This window comes from Microtus oregoni, unplaced genomic scaffold (genome assembly GCF_018167655.1).
Source record: "Microtus oregoni isolate MIOR12 unplaced genomic scaffold, Mior012 000047F_ref0000412, whole genome shotgun sequence".
NCBI classification, from domain to species: domain Eukaryota; kingdom Metazoa; phylum Chordata; class Mammalia; order Rodentia; family Cricetidae; genus Microtus; species Microtus oregoni.
Genome location: NW_024543221.1, coordinates 271995 through 287931, shown reverse-complemented (window position 1 = coordinate 287931; position 15937 = coordinate 271995). Strand labels below are relative to the sequence as shown.

Sequence of the window (15937 nt, the reverse complement as noted above, 5' to 3'; positions counted from 1 at the left end):
CCAGACCTGGGCTGCAGTGAATTCCAGGCCAGTTGGGGCAACTTCAAGGTGTGCACCATCACTGCCCCACGACATTATTACATCTTTTTGGGGGGAAGTGGTGGGACAGGGTTTCTCTGTAGCTTTGGAGCCTATCTTGGAACTGTCGTTTGTAGACCAGGCTGGTCTCGAACTCATAGAGATCCTCCTGCCTCTGCCTTCTGAGTGCTGGGATTAAAGGCGTGTGCCACCACCGTCCAGCTGCATATTACATTTTTGGAGTCTATGATCCAGAACAGGCTCCAAAGCTACAGAGAAGCCCTGACTCGAAAGACCAAAGGAGTCTATGAATGAGAAGGGCGGTGATGGCGCATGCCTTTAATCCCAGAACTGAGGAGACGGGGGCAGGCGAATCTTTTGAGAATTCAAGGCCAGCGTGGTCTACGCAGTGAATTCCAGGACAGATTAGACTGTCTAAAAACAATTTCTCTGTTTCAGCGTTCTTGGACAAGTTAATTGCATTGTGTGAGATATAAACATTAAAATTGGGGAAAGTGGGCCAGGCGGTGGTGGCATCCCAGCACTCGGGAGGCAGAGGCAGGAGATCTGAGTTTGAGGCCAGCCTGGTCTCTACACGAGCTAGTTCCAGGGAAGTGACGTTAAGCCGGGCTCTGCGTGCTGGAGGGCCGCTGCCACCATGGGCCGCGAGTTCGGGAATCTGATGCAAACGCGTCCCGTAATCTCCTACAGTTTATCACCCTTTGAGCAGCGCGCCTTCCCGAACTACTTCAGCAAAGGCATCCCCAACGTGCTGTGCCGCACTCGCGAGTGCATCCTGCGCATGGCGCCGCCGTTTGTGGTGTTTTATCTGATCTACGCCTGGGGGAACCAGGAGTTTGAGCGGTCCAGGGTGAAGAACCCAGCCATGTACGAAAATGACAAGTGAGCAGCGCGCGTCTACATGACAGTTTCCTGCCCGAAAGACCCTTCTCTGCGAGAGAAGTCTATGTGTCCTGAAGATACAATAAATTACTTATGTTATGGGCAAAAAAAAAAAAAAAAAAAAACTACAGCAAAACCCTGTCTCAAAAAAAATAAAAACATGGGGAAAGTGAAGGCATAGGAATACTTTACTGCTTGTTTGGTTCTGGAATCACCTCAACGATGTCTAAGAATGCGTCCCCCACTTTACAGATGAGCAGAAGGGGACAGAATTGTCTCCCTGGAAACTGGCATCTTCATTAATCCTTTCCCACCTATCCTGGAACTTCCTCTGGACCCTCTCACTTCTACATCCCACTGTATCCCCAGGCTTCAAAGCTAATTTCAAACAAACAAAATGTCCTGGGTAAGGTGGCACACGCTTTTTATCCCAGCACTCAGGAGGCAGAAGCAGGCGGATCTCTGTGAGTTCGAGACCAGCCTGGTCTACAAGAGCTAGTTCCAGGACAGGTTCCAAAACCAGAGAAACCCTGTCTCGAAAAAACCAAAAAAAAAAAAAAAGAAAAGAAAAGAAAAAGAAAAACCAGAGACAGCCCTCAGCTGCAGCGGCATATGGCACATAAATTCCAGCATGGCAGAGGCTGAAGTACAGAAATATAAAATGCCAGGCCACCGTGAGCTTTAGGCAATCCAACCTCAAAGATGACACACTCTGAATCATTTAAGAAAATGTAAACATTTATTGAAATTGTCTTAGAGAAAACATAATCCCGAAGCCTGATCCCATGACTGCCGCCCTCCCAAGGTCCACTCCACAATAGAGCCAGTTTTTCTTAAAAAGCTCAAACGAGCTTTTCTCCCCACTATCCCAACTCCATTCATCTCCCGCCAATTCTCTCATCTCTTTACCGGTCATTTTTAAAGCAGGAGTGATCCTATGTCCCCTTCAGTTGGTTACTTCTTACTGTAATACTTTGACGAAGCCCAAGCAAGAATCAATTTTAAGTTGGTAAGCATGAATTTAAGAGCCTTTGCCCACTCGTCCTCCGTGTTCAGGTGGGTCCTGATGGAGTAGCATTTCCCACTGCCCTTGGCATCCTCCAGCATACCTCCCTTCACGTGGATCCTGTAGGGCAGGAAGAGGCCTTCCTCCTTCTTTAGCATCTTCACAAACTGCTGAAGGCAGTCCAAAAAGGCCTTCATCCCACGGTCATACTTGTTATCATAGAAGATGTTGTGGCTCCCATCTGAGAACAAGAGCAGCATTTCCTCACCAGCCAAGGACTTGATGTAGGAATGGTCCCCGCAGGGAACTAGTTGGTACCTCTGGAATTGTAGTCCTGCTATCTTGGATAAGGTGAAGAGCAGCAAGGCTGTCTGTCCCCAGGCGGCGTTGATCTCATTCCATCCCACCTGGATGTCAGGGATGCGGCCCAACCTGAAGTTGTTGATAATGCCCAAGGGACCCTCATCCAAGATGGTAAACGTGATGTTTAAGATGTCGGTCTTGCTCAGGCTCTGCAGCTGCCTCTGGACATACGCCAACTGATTCTCCATACTGCTCAGTTCGTCCGTCAGCTCCAGCTCTTCCATCTTCAAGGTAGCGTAGTCCTTCAAATCCTGTTCCTCCTGTTGTTCGAGCTCCCTGCTCTCTGCCTCGGCTGCTTTGAGTTCGGCCTCTATTCTTGCATGCTGGTGGTCAACGTCCTGCAGCTCCTGAGTCAGCCTTGCTTCTTCCTGCTCCAGACTCTGCAGCTCAGCCAGAAGCTCTGCATTCAAGGCCTCCCGCTCCTCCTCACTCACCAGGGACTCTCTCTCCATGAAACTTTTGTACTTCTGATTGTCAGCTTCAGCTAGAGTGAGCTGGGCATCTAGCTCCTCCAAGAGGCCGTCCATACAGTCCACACAGAGCGGGTGCTCCACATCCTTTTGGCCAGAGACGATTTCGAAGGTCTCTAAGATAGTATTTTGGATACTGTCCAAAGTTCTCTGGGTGCTCGGCTCACCAAGCAGAGTGAAGGGGCAGCAGGCACTTTCCTGGGCTGTTCTGCCATGGTCAGGATGGTGTCTTCTGGAGGTCCTGTCCTCTAGTTTCCCAGAAACTGGCATCTTTGCGGAGGGGCTGGCATGATGCTGGGCTTCCAAGGACCTTTTCTGTATTGCAGAGAGGTCCGGTGAGATTTTCAGGGGCTTGTTGCAACGGTGGCACAGGAAGCAGGTGAAAGACATCCTGGAGATCAGATCTGCACTCCCACCAGAGTCTAGGTGTCTTTCCAGCCCAGTGAGTCTTTGGAGACCTCTCTCTCCTACTTCCTTATCACAGTTCCCTACTGGGCTACCTGTAGAGCTCCTACAGCTCCCAGAGGCCAGCGATTCTCTGGGAAAGGAGATGCTGACTTTATTGCTTTTTCCCTTTTTAAAGTTCTCAAGACACACCTTAAAACTAATTTCTGGCCTTCAAATCTGGCCACACTTTATCCCACCTTAAAATGCTTAAGGCACTGGGCTGTGTTAGCACGTGCCTTTAATCCCGGTTCTAGGGAGGCAGAGTCAGGTGGATCTTTGTGAGTTCAAGGCCAGCCTGGACCGGCTCCAAAGCTACAGGGAAACTCTATCTCAAAAAACAAATAAAAAAATTCTTAATTTCTTTATCTCATTTTTAGAAAAATTCTCCGTGGTCTAGTGGCACGGGCCTGGAATTCTAGCATTCAAGGGTGGAGGCAGGAGGATCTTGAGTTTGTTTGTTGGCTTATTATTGAGGCAGAGTTTACTGTTGTGTGTAGCCTTGAACCTTTCAGACCAGGCTGATCTTCACCTGCCTCTGGCTCCCAGGTGATAGGATTAATGGTGTGTACTGCCACACCCAGTAAAAGTGGCGCTTGTCACCAGGCTAAACCTTGCCGTGTCGGGACAACCTAGAGCCTATACTGAGAGCTTGTCTTAAAAAAAGGTGTGGGGGGGGGGAGAAGAGAGCTCAAATATAATAACACATGCCTGTGACATGCCTGTGATCCTAGGATTGTTGTCAGCCTGGTACCAGGCCACCCAGACACACAGCAAGACTGTCACAGAAGCCAGGCGATGGTGGCGCACGCCTTTAATCCCAGGACTTGGGAGGCAGAGACAGGCGGATCTCTGGGAGCTCCAGGCCAGCCTGGTCTACAAGAGCTAGTTCCAGGACAGGCACCAAAGCTACAGAGAAATCCTGTCTCGAAAAACCAAAAAAAAAAAAAAAGACAGTCACAGAAATGAAAAACAAAAAGGGACACATGGTTGTAATCTCAGCACTTGGGAATTTAGAGGCAGAAGAATCAGGAGTTCAAGACCGGCCTCCACTACTCAGTAACTTTGACACTACCCTGGCTTCTAAGTGGCCCTGTCTCAAGGTGTAAACCCCGTTAGGAGGCAGTGGCTTACTACTTTGCTCCTAACACTCAGGAGGTAGAGACAGGTGGATCTCTGTGAGTTCTCTAGTTCAGGTCTTCCAGGGCTACACAGGGAAACCCTGTCTTGAGAAAACAAATACATATAACATGCATTTATTATATATGTATATATAAACTTAGCAAGAAGCCTGATTGTCTCAGTCTGACTCCAAGTCCAGACAGTTTTTGAGCTCTGCTCTTCCTGTCTCTGATCATGACTTGATTTTTTTTTGTTTTTTTAAGACAGAGTTTCTCTGTGTTGCTTTGAGCCAGTCCTAGAACTAGCTCTTGTAGACCAGGCTGGCCTTGAACTCACTAAGATCTGCCTGCCTCTGCCTCCTGAGTGCTGGGATTAAAGGTGTGCGCCACCACCGCTTGGCTTGATTTTAGTTCTTAAGTGTATTATAGCGTCCACGTACCACAATGAGGTCAGAAGATAACTCTCAAGAGCTGGATATCTTTTTGTTTGTTTTTTGGTTTTTCGAGACAGGGTTTCTCCGTAGCTTTGGTGCCTGTCCTGGAACTAGCTCTTGTAGACCAGGGTTGGCCTCAAACTCACAGAGATCCACCTGCCTCTGCCTCCTGAGTGCTAGGATTAAAGGCGTGCACCACCACTGCAGGCTCACAGTCATTTCTGAGTCTTCAGTGCTCCCCCAGGGCTATGTAAACATACAGATCCAGTTTCTGAAAAACAGTGTATGAATTAGGAAAGGAGTTTGTTTGAAATGTAGGTTCTTCTCTGGGAGCTGAACTACAGATGGGCATCGAGGCACCTGTGCCACCACGTGTTTCTCCTCCATTCAACAGAGCTTAGGGCCAGCAGTGGGAAAACAGGTGTCTGTTAGGTTTTGGAGGGTGCAGGCTCCAAAAATTCAAGAAAATATACATGTGTACTAACGCACACATACATCCCTGCACCCACTCACAGCCATGGCCCATGTTTTAAGGACAATTTTTTAGATGTGAGGCATTCAGAGTCTACTATCATTTTGTCCCTTCCTGTACGATGGATGACCTTGCCACTGCACTATCTGTAACTAAGAGAAGCACAGTTGAGGACTACACACCCATCCAGCCTTCTTGTTCCCCAGATCCAGAGGCTGGGGAGGAGCTGACCAGACCCCCTTACACTGAAAGGTGATTCCTAGAACAGTTTTGTTTGTTTTTATTTATTTGTTTGTTTGTGTTTTGTTCAGTGTACACCCCCAGCGCCGACCCAAACCTCGCTAGTCCCAGCAACATCCGCACAGCTGGTTAGGGGGATGGAAGGAATGGTGGCTCAGCCTTGAAGTCGCCTACTACTGAGCTGTGTAAAGTTGTTTCTCCCAGTTATTCTGTGGGGACACGCGAGCACGTGTGTGCTCTGACGCATATATGGGGGCGGTCAGAGGGCAGCTCGCTGGAGTTCTTTCTCTCCTTCCAAACCTTGTGGGTTTCCAGAATGGAACTCAGGGCCCCCAGGCTTGGTGGCAGGAGCCCTCAGCTGCAGAACCATCTCACAAGCCAAGTTGTATGAACTTTGACAAAGCTTGACCACCTCTCACACAGGTGTGGCCAACCTTTTGGTACTGGCACGGGTCATTGTTATCCACCAACTGCCCAAAAGAATTACAAGAGAAGCAACCCGAAGAAAAGCTTATGGTGTTGGAAGCTTGGGCTTTGGCGTTGGGCTTCATTCATAGCTGTCCTTTGTCACAGGAAGCTGGGGGGCAGGGGTCACAGGTTAAACACACCTGACAGGCTGAAAGGGTGTTCAGAGGCTGTCTCTACTCGCTCTTTCTAATTGTATCAGGGCCTCAAAACTTAGCAGGCCCCGTGACCTCCACACAACCGGCTCCATGATGGAAGTATCATTCAAGTTATGAAACTAAGCAGGTAGACAGTACCACTTGCCAAAATTAAAACAAAGACCTAACACATCAATGTCCATAGTTCTGGACAAGTCGCTAAACTTACTAACCGTGCTCTGGCTTCTGCAGCTCTACTTCTGGCTAACTGTTCTTGTTAACTGAAGTGTGTCAGCCCAGAATATGGGTTCTGTGACTAAAAGCTCACCCTGAGAAAGGCTCAGGGCTCCCTCAGGTCCTAGTGTAGTGGCCGGTTGGCTAATAAAGACTTTCTATTGAGTAAACCCATGTCCAAGTAGTCTTCCCTGCTAAACACCCCACAACATTGATCCCCCTCCATGTCCAGCACAGAACCTGTTATCGATAAGCTATGAGCTTTTGTTGATTGAAACTGAGCCTGGAACCAAGGAGTTCATAGGGCTTTGTAACTCGGCGGACACCCAGGGTATTTGTGAAGTGACACCTGGGAAATCTAATGTGTAGCGTGGAGTGAACCTTAAATAGTGGTGATAAGGGAAGAAGGCTGGGGTGGGACTGTCATCACCCTCCTTGTGACATGTCCAATGTGTCAGGTACACTCATGCTCTCCCTCATCCCTGTTCTCATCAGACAAAGAGCCAGCATCAGTGTGACCTCTGGGTACAGGAGGAAGAGTGACAGAGAGCCAGGAACCAAGGGAAAAGGAGGCTCCCAAGAAGGCCATGTTTTCCCAGAAGATCCCTCTCTCTGAGAAATTCCTTGTTTTACAAAAGACTGCAGCAGGGCTGGAGAGATGGCTCAGAGGATAAGAGCACTGGCTGCTCTTCCAGAGGTCCTGAGTTCAATTCCCAGCAACCACATGGTGGCTCACAACCATCTGTACTGAGATCTGGCACCCTCCTCTGGCGTGCGGGCAGAATGTTGTATACATAATAAATAAATAAATCTAAAAAAAAAAATTAAAAAAAAAAACAAAAGACTGCAGCACACAAAAAACTGACCCAAGAGAAAGCCTGCGTTTAGGAAAGGGGCTGGTTCAGAGGAGAGACACAATCTGGAGAAGTCAGTTCCAGACCAAACAAGATGGTGTTAGCCTGTCAGAAGATAAGTGTCCCCAAAAGACAGCAAACAGTGCCTCTGAGAAGATGCTGAGGACTGGAGAGATGCTCAATGGTTAAAAGCACTGACTACCCTTCCAGAGGACCTGTGTTCAATTCCCAGGACCCACACGGCAGCTCACAGCTGTCTGTAACTTCAGTTCTAGGGGACCTGACACCATCATAAAGACGTACATACAAGCAAAACTCCAATGCATGTAAAATAAAAGTAAATTTTTAAAAAAAGGATAGAAGATGTTGAACTGCCGGGCGGTGGTGGCGCACGCCTTTAATCCCAGCACTTGGGAGGCAGAGGCAGGCGGATCTCTGTGAGTTCGAGACCAGCCTGGTCTACAAGAGCTAGTTCCAGGACAGGTTCCAAAACCACAGAGAAACCCTATCTCTAAAAAAAAGAAGAAGAAGAAGATGTTGAACCTTGTCAGGCAGTGGTGGCACACGCCTTTAATCCCAGCACTCGGGAGGCAGAGGTAGGCAGATCTCTGTGAATTTGAGGCCAGCCTGGTCTACAAGAGCTAATGCCAAGACAGGCTACAAAGCTACAAAGAAACCCTGTCTTGACAAAAAAAAAAAAAAAAAAAAAAGAGATGCTAAACCTCAGTTAGTTTGAGTCCAGCCTGGTCTACAAAGTGAGCTACAGGACAGCTAGGGCTACACAGAAAAACCCTGTCTTATAAAGTGAGAAGATCCTGAACAAGAGGCTGGGACTGGAGAAACACTCTTTCTTTGAGATGTCACTGGTCTCAGAGACAACGGGGGCTCCAAGAGTGCAGCAGCCTCAGGACAACCCCAGGTCCCTGGGCGGGTTGGGGGGAACCAGGGCCTTCCACAGTGCAGCAGAGGGCACAGACTCCAGCTGCGGCTTAAGACAGGCTGTTGGAGATGAATGGGACACCTGAGATAGGAAGGCATAGAACAGCTGGGACTTCAAACCATGGTTTGATCTCTGAGTTGGATTCCAGGACTCCAGCCCTCTTAGGAAGTCTCAGAACCTTCCAGAGGCTCTCTTAGAGAGCTCTGAAGGCTTGGCTATGAGACAGTAACAGCAGAGGCAGCAAGGAGGCTCATCACTCTCTTCTCTATCTCCTGGTTTGAGCCAAACCCCATGAAGTTTCCACTAAGGTTTGGGCTTGGTACTACCTTGGCCTTGGAGGACCCCAAATCTCCCCTGACCATAAAGAAGATGAATTCCTTTTTTATACCCCCGAGACAGGGTTTCTCTCTGTAGCCTCGGCTGTCCTGAACCTTACTCTTGAGACCAGGCTAGACTCAGACTCACAGAGATCTGCCTGCATCTGCCTCCCGCATGCTGAGGTTAAAGGTGTGCACTACCAGCGCCTGGTAGAACACAATTTCTTGCTTGACATGTCCATGCTCCATTCAGGTGACAGTCCCTACCAAGGGTGAGGAGGAAGACATCTTGACCTATGCACCTCACCTACTGGAAATTTCTCGAATATCTCAGCCCTTTCGGTTGGAATCTAGGTTGCCCCGTCACCAATCTAATATAGAATATGCCAAGAAATGGACTCTCCATAGCTCTAGAGGCCTGAGGCTGGACAGCAAGGAGAGCCTCTGGGGAGAGTAAGCCATAAAGAGTGGACTGAAGATGGCTTCCCACAGAAGGTGGTGGTGTGACCAGGTGTGAGCAGCCCCACCTAGTGGGGAATACTGGAACTGCAGTGCAAGACAAGACCACCTTCTCCAGGCTCTTCACTGCCCTGCCCAGTGAGGGCAACTATTAGTGAGACTGCAGGTTCCCAGCTGGGCCTGTCCTCATGTCCACTTTCAGTTCTCTTTTTGGTTAAGATGGTTATCTTTCTTGTTCCTGAGCAAGGACGCACTATGTAGCCCAGACTGGCCTTAAATGCATGGTGAGTCTCTTGCCCTCTGCCTCTCAAGTGTTGAAATCGCTGATGTGAGCCGTGACACCTGGCTTTTTCTGTGTCTTTGCTAATGGTATCCTGGGAGACTGAAACCTTTCATCCTACAGGGGAACTCCAGGAGGAGGTGAAGAACCGGCAGGACTGTCCGTATCTGGGCAGAGGCAGGCGATCCCAGCCACAAGAACACTGTCAGACAAGCCGCACTGCCAAGAAGACCCTGAAACGAGAGTGTCTGCAAAGACTCTGAGAGCAGACCAGTTGCCTGGAAGAAATAGACACCAACTGTTGTTGCCTGAGAGAGGGTTAGAGCAGTGGTTCTCAATCTGTGGGTCACCGTCCCTTGCTGGGGGGGGGGGTTCACAGGGGTCACCTAAGGCCATGAGGAAACACAGATATTACATTACAGTTCATAACAGTCACAAAATTACAGCTATGATGTAGCAATAGAAATAATTTTGTGGCTTGTGGTCACCACAACATGAAGAACTGACTATATTGAACGGTGGCAACATTAAGAAGGTTGAGGACCATTGGCTTGGACCGACCTAGGTACCTGGAAAGGACGCTCGCAAATCTGTTGAACTATCTGCAGACTGTGCAGTGCGCTCCAGGTTCACAACTTTTGTGAGCTGGCTCCCATGCTGGGGTGCCTTGGTAACCCCTTACTCATATTCCTGTAAGTAACCCCAATAAAACTCGTTGGTTCACCAAGTTGGACTTCAGTGGGGTCCCTATCTGGGGTAAGGAGATGTGTGTCTTGTCTCCCTAGGAAAAGTTTCGTCACACAGCAGTCTCGTACTCTAGTGCACGCCAGGACTTGGAGAGGAGGCTGGAGGCCTGAAGCTCACCGATGCTCTCCAGCCCCTGCTCTCCCCACCAAGGGTCTTGGACAGTGGGGAAGGAGGTAGGAACACGGGTGTGGCGGATACCAGGCAAGCCTTGGAAAACAAAGGAAAACTCTGAACCTAGACAGATGGAAGATGCCTAAAGACAAGATAAAGGCTTTGAACGAAGGTGCAGCCACCTAGGGTGTTTATTTTGGTGGGTGTTGTTCTGGGAAGAGGATGCATCCTGAGAGCTGGGTCTCTCACTGGAAGGGGCCGCAGGTATCCTTGGGATCCCTATTTGCCAATATCAAACAATACTCTCCTCATTTCACATGACCCCCAGGAAAGACAACTTCCTGAGGTTTTCTCGCTCTTCTCTGGTCTTGCTCTGTGTGTGTGTGTGTGTGTGTGTGTGTGTGTGTGTGTGTGCAGGATATATATGAAGGATCTCATACATATCTTTTAACTCAACTTTTAAAATTTTTTTTGTTGTTTTTTTGAGACAGGGTTTCTCTGTAGCTTTGAAGCCTGTCCTGAAACTAGCTCTTGTAGACCAGGCTGGCCTTGAACTCAGAGATCCGCGTGCCTCTGCCTCCCCAGTGCTGGGATTAAAGGTGTGTGCATTTACAACCATAGCCATGCATGAACTTGAACTCTCTATACACCAGCCTCAATTTCCAGGTGGGGATTACAAGTTTGTACCTCTATGTTTGGCTTATGTAGTGCAAGATGGAGGTAATTATTTTAAATATTTTAAATCATGACAATATACTGTCATTCATGAGATCCTTGGGAGCTACACATATGACTGCAAATGCCGAGAGAGGTGCTTAGGATTTCGCTGTAGTTACTCTCTTCCCAGCTCCATTAAGCACTTACTGAAAGAACAGCAGCACAAGACCAACGGAGCACAAAGGAGAATATTTGCTCCAGAGGCAGAGAGGGCGGACAAAGACAGGACATAGAGGAAGAGGGAGAAAGGGAAGGGAACCAGGGAGGGGGCCGGAAGGGAGTAAGAAAGGGGTAAGAGGGGTATTTGTCCCAGGGGGGGACAAAGGACTGTCTCTGGATAGTAAGCCAGATGCAGTCCACAGGAAAATGGCCTTTATAAGGGTAAAGGGGGAAACCCTGTGTTAGGCTGAGGTTTTTAATTTTATTTGTTTGGGATTTTTTTTTTTTTTTTTTTGGAATTTTTCGAGACAGGGTTTCTCCGTAGCTTTTGGTTCCTGTCCTGGAACTAGCTCTTGTAGACCAGGCTGGCCTCGAACTCACAGAGATCCGCCTGCCTCTGCCTCAGGAGTGCTGGGATTAAAGGCGTGAGCCACCACCGCCTGGGCTTTTAATTTTAATTGGGCACATTAATTAAGTGAGCCCAAGGGGGCCTTGGATTGCTGGGCCTCAATACTTTGAGAGTTGGACCTTGGTAGTCAGTCTCAGGAGGAGAAAGTGGGCAAATAATAGACTAGACTGTGATGGCTAGCTTTAGGAATGTAATCTAATGGTTTTCAGCAAGGCAGAGGGAATGGTGGGGGGAGCAAGGTCTGCCACAGCTACACACTCAAGTGCACTAGGGTCCTTTCACTTGTAGCTGACTGGGGAGACAGGGAGAAATAAAATGAACACAAGCAAAACACAAGGTAAAGCAGCAAGGTGACCTGGGATGAAGACAGCCGGATGAGGCCTGGCAGAGGGTATTCTCGTGGAACACAGTCCAGCTAGGCACTTCCGGCTTTACCTACTTTTACCCTTTCCTGCCCACTCACAAATACTAGCAGCTCAATGAAACTTCAGTACTAAGAATGGAGACTGGGTGCTGGTAGCACACACCTTTAATTCCAGCACCTTTAATCCCTGCAGAGGCAGGCAGATTCCTGAGTTCAAGGCCAGGTTTGTCCACAGAGCAAGTAACAGGACAGCTAGGGATTTACTGAGAACTTTGTCTTGGAATCCCCAGCCCCCAGGAGGGGATGGAAGAGGGAACAGATACTGGACAGGCACACCTTCCTCTCACACCTTGATCTTTAGTCTATACTGTATCAGAACTTTCCATATCTCATCTCCTAACTGAATCCCAGCCCTTTCCTTGACCCTCGGCAAGTTCTTGGGACTCAGTCTCCTCACTTCCTAACCACCCTTCTCTGTTCTATGATGGCACAGCTGCCCTACATTAGAACAGGGTGTCCCTCCCTCTCCCATCCCTTAGATCGATTCCATGAGTCCCAGGCATGCATCCTATTCAACTCCAGGCACGTGCCAAGTACTAATGATCTTCAAAAACATTTGCCATAGTACTCCAGGCATGTCTGGTGTGTGTGTGTGTGTGTGTGTGTGTGTGTGTGTGTGTGTGTGTGTGAGCATGCGGTGGCATTTGTGGACTCAGTTCCACCCTCCCATTTAACATGGGTGTTGGGCGAGAATGGAAATCAGGTTGTTGGGCCTCAACAGAGGTTTGTACCTCTGAGCTATCTCTGATCCTCAGACTAATGTTCTTACATACAGGACATACAAGTGATCCTGGCCCATGGCCAGGAATTCTCTTCAGCACAGTGGAGGCAGCTTGTCCTCATAGGACGATCGGCTTGAATACCTCTCCTTGCTTGTTCTTAGCATTAATGGTATACCATTTGCGACTTAAGGTCTAAGCTGGCCTGAGCTTGGCTGGGAAAATGCCCCGACAGAAGAAACAGCACCCCAGAATGGCCCACGCCACCAAACGAGTAAGTCAGCCATCAAGCATAGCTTTTCGTAATCTCTTCTTTATAAATTGACTTTATCTATTTTTGCGGCTAGCAAAATTATTAAAAACACTCTTACTTTGGAATGGAACAAATTTAAAATAGCAGTCATGGCAGGCGGCGGTGGAGCATCACTTTAATCCCAGCACTCGGGAGGCAGAGGCACGAGGATCTCTGAGTTCGAAGGCAGCCTGGTCTATACAGTGAACTTCAGGACAACCAAGGCTGTTGTTACACAGAGAAACTCTGTCTCAAAAAACAAAAACAAACAAACAAAACAAAAAGCAGTTAACAGATAATCAGCCATTTGAATACCGAGTAAAAATTGTTATGTTTTTAATTAGGCAAATCATGTATGGCATGTGCATTGAAGTGAGGACAGTGGCTTGTTGATCTGCGTACGTCTATAGGAAAAGATGCTCAAACCACACGTGGGTTTTAAAAATTCAGATAATTTTAAAAGATCTTCAAAACTACAGAAAACAAATCTTCATTTAAAAAAAGAATCTTTTAACAGAGAACTGGATTAGGATTAGGGGCATTAATTTCATGAACAAGGATATGTTTGTTACAGGATTATGAAAATCTATAAGGAGGGAGGGGCTGCTTTTCCAAGAAATTCAGACGTTAGACACAAGCAGCATGAAGGTGCTGCCCCCTTGTGGGCATTTTAGTATAGTCATTATTGGAGTTAGGTAGGTTTTGTTTGTTTGTTTTTAACTGAAAAAAACAAAATTCTACTGGGTGGTGGTGGTGCACACCTTTCATCCTGTCACTTTGGGGGAGGCAGAGGCAGGTGAATCAAGGTCAACCTGTTCTAAAGAGTGGGTTCCCGGAAGGCCAAGGCTACACAGACAAACCTTATCTCGAAAAACCGGGAACCAACGTAAAACAAAACGCCTGGTTCCACCCCTCCCTAGGATGAAGGAAGCCTTGAAGTGACTCATTCTTCCATTAACAACAACATTGGACAATGGGGCCAGATTTAGAGGTTCACATCTTTAATCCCAGCACTCGGGAGGCAGAGACAGGCAGATTTCTGTGAGTTTGAGACCAGCCTGGTCTACGTAGTGAGTTCTAGGACAGCCAGTGCCACAAAGGGAGACCCTGTCTCAAAAACACCAAAACAAACAAACAACAAACACATAAAAGACAACAGGGAGGGGAGAGTAGAGAGATGGCTTATGGCTAAGAGCACAGGCTGCTCTTACAGAGGACCCAGATTTTATTCGCAACACCCACACTGGGGGCTTACAAACATCTGTAACCAAGTATAGAGGATCTGGTACCCTCTTCTGGACTCCACGGGCTTTGTTCTCTCACATGCACAAACATACAAGCATATACACATTAATATATACGTATATATTATACAGATGATGCAGATTTTAACTCTATTGAGTTGTATAGATTTAGGTCTGGTTAATTTTGGTGTTTTTAGTTATTTACAAAGCTTCTTTAAATAATAGTTTATAAAATTAAAAGCGCATAAATAAATAGAAAACCTGGACAGTGAACAAAATCAGAACTTTCTGGTCTCCCATCAGAGGGCTTGCGTACAAAACAAAGCACTTGAAAGCACCAGAGGTATGGAGGAGAGTGGGCGCTGTGACGCTGGCCGAGCTAGAACACAGCAGACATGTGGGGCCTATGCCCAGGAGAGTAAGGATTCGAGTTGAAACAAGTCCCTTAAACCCAGGCACAGGTGACAGCCCACAGAACCCCTGTGCCACCCGGGCAGCCTGGTCTACTTGTAGACTTGCAGGGGGTGCCTACTAGAAAGATGGGGAGGACAGTGATCAGAAAAGCCCTGCTAGGAGGTGCAAGCATGGGGAGCACTGTGCTTCATGAAACCCAAGTCAGAACAGCAAACCTTAAATCCAGGGCTGAAGTCAGGGAGGGAGAATTTTAAGTTAGAGCCCGGCCTGAACCATAACAGGTTAGTAAGGACAAATTATTGAACACTAGAGCAGCAAACCTTATTGTCGCCAGGGTGTTGGGTGCAGAGGCACACATGGGTGCAGAGGCACACATGAACTAGATATGCACAAAGCCAATTTTATCTTTGAAATTTTTTTCATTTTCTGCTTAACGATTTTGAAAGCAGGGTGTGGACACGCTAGGTGAGTGTTCTACCCGAGCTTGCGAACTCATTTGTTGGTCTCCATTTTCGGCCTTCTGATTGAGCTTTCCTTTCTGAGACGTTTTTATTTGGAGTGTCCTGAGTTTTTCCAGTTCTTTGTTCATGTTTTTCAATCATTTAAAAACTGTCTTCAGGGCTAGAGGGATGACTCCACAGTTTAGAGCACTGACTGCTCTTCCAGAGAACCAGGGTTCAGTTCCCAGCACCCATGCGGCTGCTCACAATCATCAGTAACTCCCGGGTCCAGGGGATCTGATGAGCCCTTTTGGCTCATGGGCACTGCATGCATGCATATGGTACACAACTTTGCTATTTCCTTTCCCAGCAACCTCTTCGTGTCCCTTGCTCAGTGTGGCCCAAATCCCAAGTTACTGTTGTGAGCAGGAACTTGTGGATGAGCTGTGAGAAGTCACATTCAAAGGGACTGGCAGGCTCCATCCTGGCGGCCTACGGCATGCATGGAAGGCCAGGCCTTCCATTGCAAAGTGCCCTTCTGCCTGTCAATGGCACAGAAGTTCTCAGGTCTTGGCTGCTCTTTTCCTTCACCTGCACAGATGACATCATCTTGTGACCTGTGGTTGTCTGTGACCTATCCTTGCCAGTTTGGGGAATATAAAGATTGCTTTGGAAATTAGCTGTTAGTGGGGTTGGTGTTATGTAGTGATTTGGAGACTGTAAAAGTAGCATTGCCATTACCTTCTCCGTTTTTAAAGGTTTTCAAAAGGGGCCTGTTTTCTCTGCTCTGTCTGTCTTCACTGAGACAGACGGGGTCCTTCTACAACTACCTGCCTGGCTCCTGCCAACAGAAAACTCACCCTCCCTTTACAGAACACTCCTCATCCTTGCTTGATGTCTCCTCTTCCATGCTGTGAACTGGGCACTTATAGCACATCTAGTTCTTTTCTGACACTGAAGAGAGGTAAGTACCTGCAGTGTCTGCCCGAGCTGACTTGTTCAGCGACAGGGATGCTCACAGGAACTCAGATGTGATCTTTGGACTAGGTCTTTCCCAAATACATCCAATTTTGTTTGCTCCTCCCCCAGACCCCCTTTTGAGGA

At 47.9% G+C, this 15937-nt stretch overlaps 2 protein-coding genes across 2 annotated transcripts; one reads left to right on the top strand and one right to left on the bottom strand.

The window, feature by feature from the left end:
- Window positions 1–676: 676 nt before the first annotated feature.
- On the top strand, window positions 677–925 carry LOC121435761 (cytochrome b-c1 complex subunit 8-like). The gene has a single exon (XM_041635203.1). The coding sequence runs from the start codon at window positions 677–679 to the stop codon at window positions 923–925; it is 249 nt and encodes an 82-aa protein (XP_041491137.1).
- Window positions 926–1875: 950 nt separating this feature from the next.
- Window positions 1876–3150, bottom strand: Becn2 (beclin 2). The gene has a single exon (XM_041635240.1). It carries the CDS (start codon window positions 3148–3150, stop codon window positions 1876–1878), a length of 1275 nt encoding a protein of 424 aa, XP_041491174.1.
- Window positions 3151–15937: the final 12787 nt, after the last annotated feature.

Bases quoted from the DNA above. Each gene is read 5' to 3' on its own strand.
- Becn2 (XM_041635240.1), bottom strand. From the start codon at position 3,150: ATGTCTTTCACCTGCTTCCTGTGCCACCGTTGCAACAAGCCCCTGAAA.
- LOC121435761 (XM_041635203.1), top strand. From the start codon at position 677: ATGGGCCGCGAGTTCGGGAATCTGATGCAAACGCGTCCCGTAATCTCC.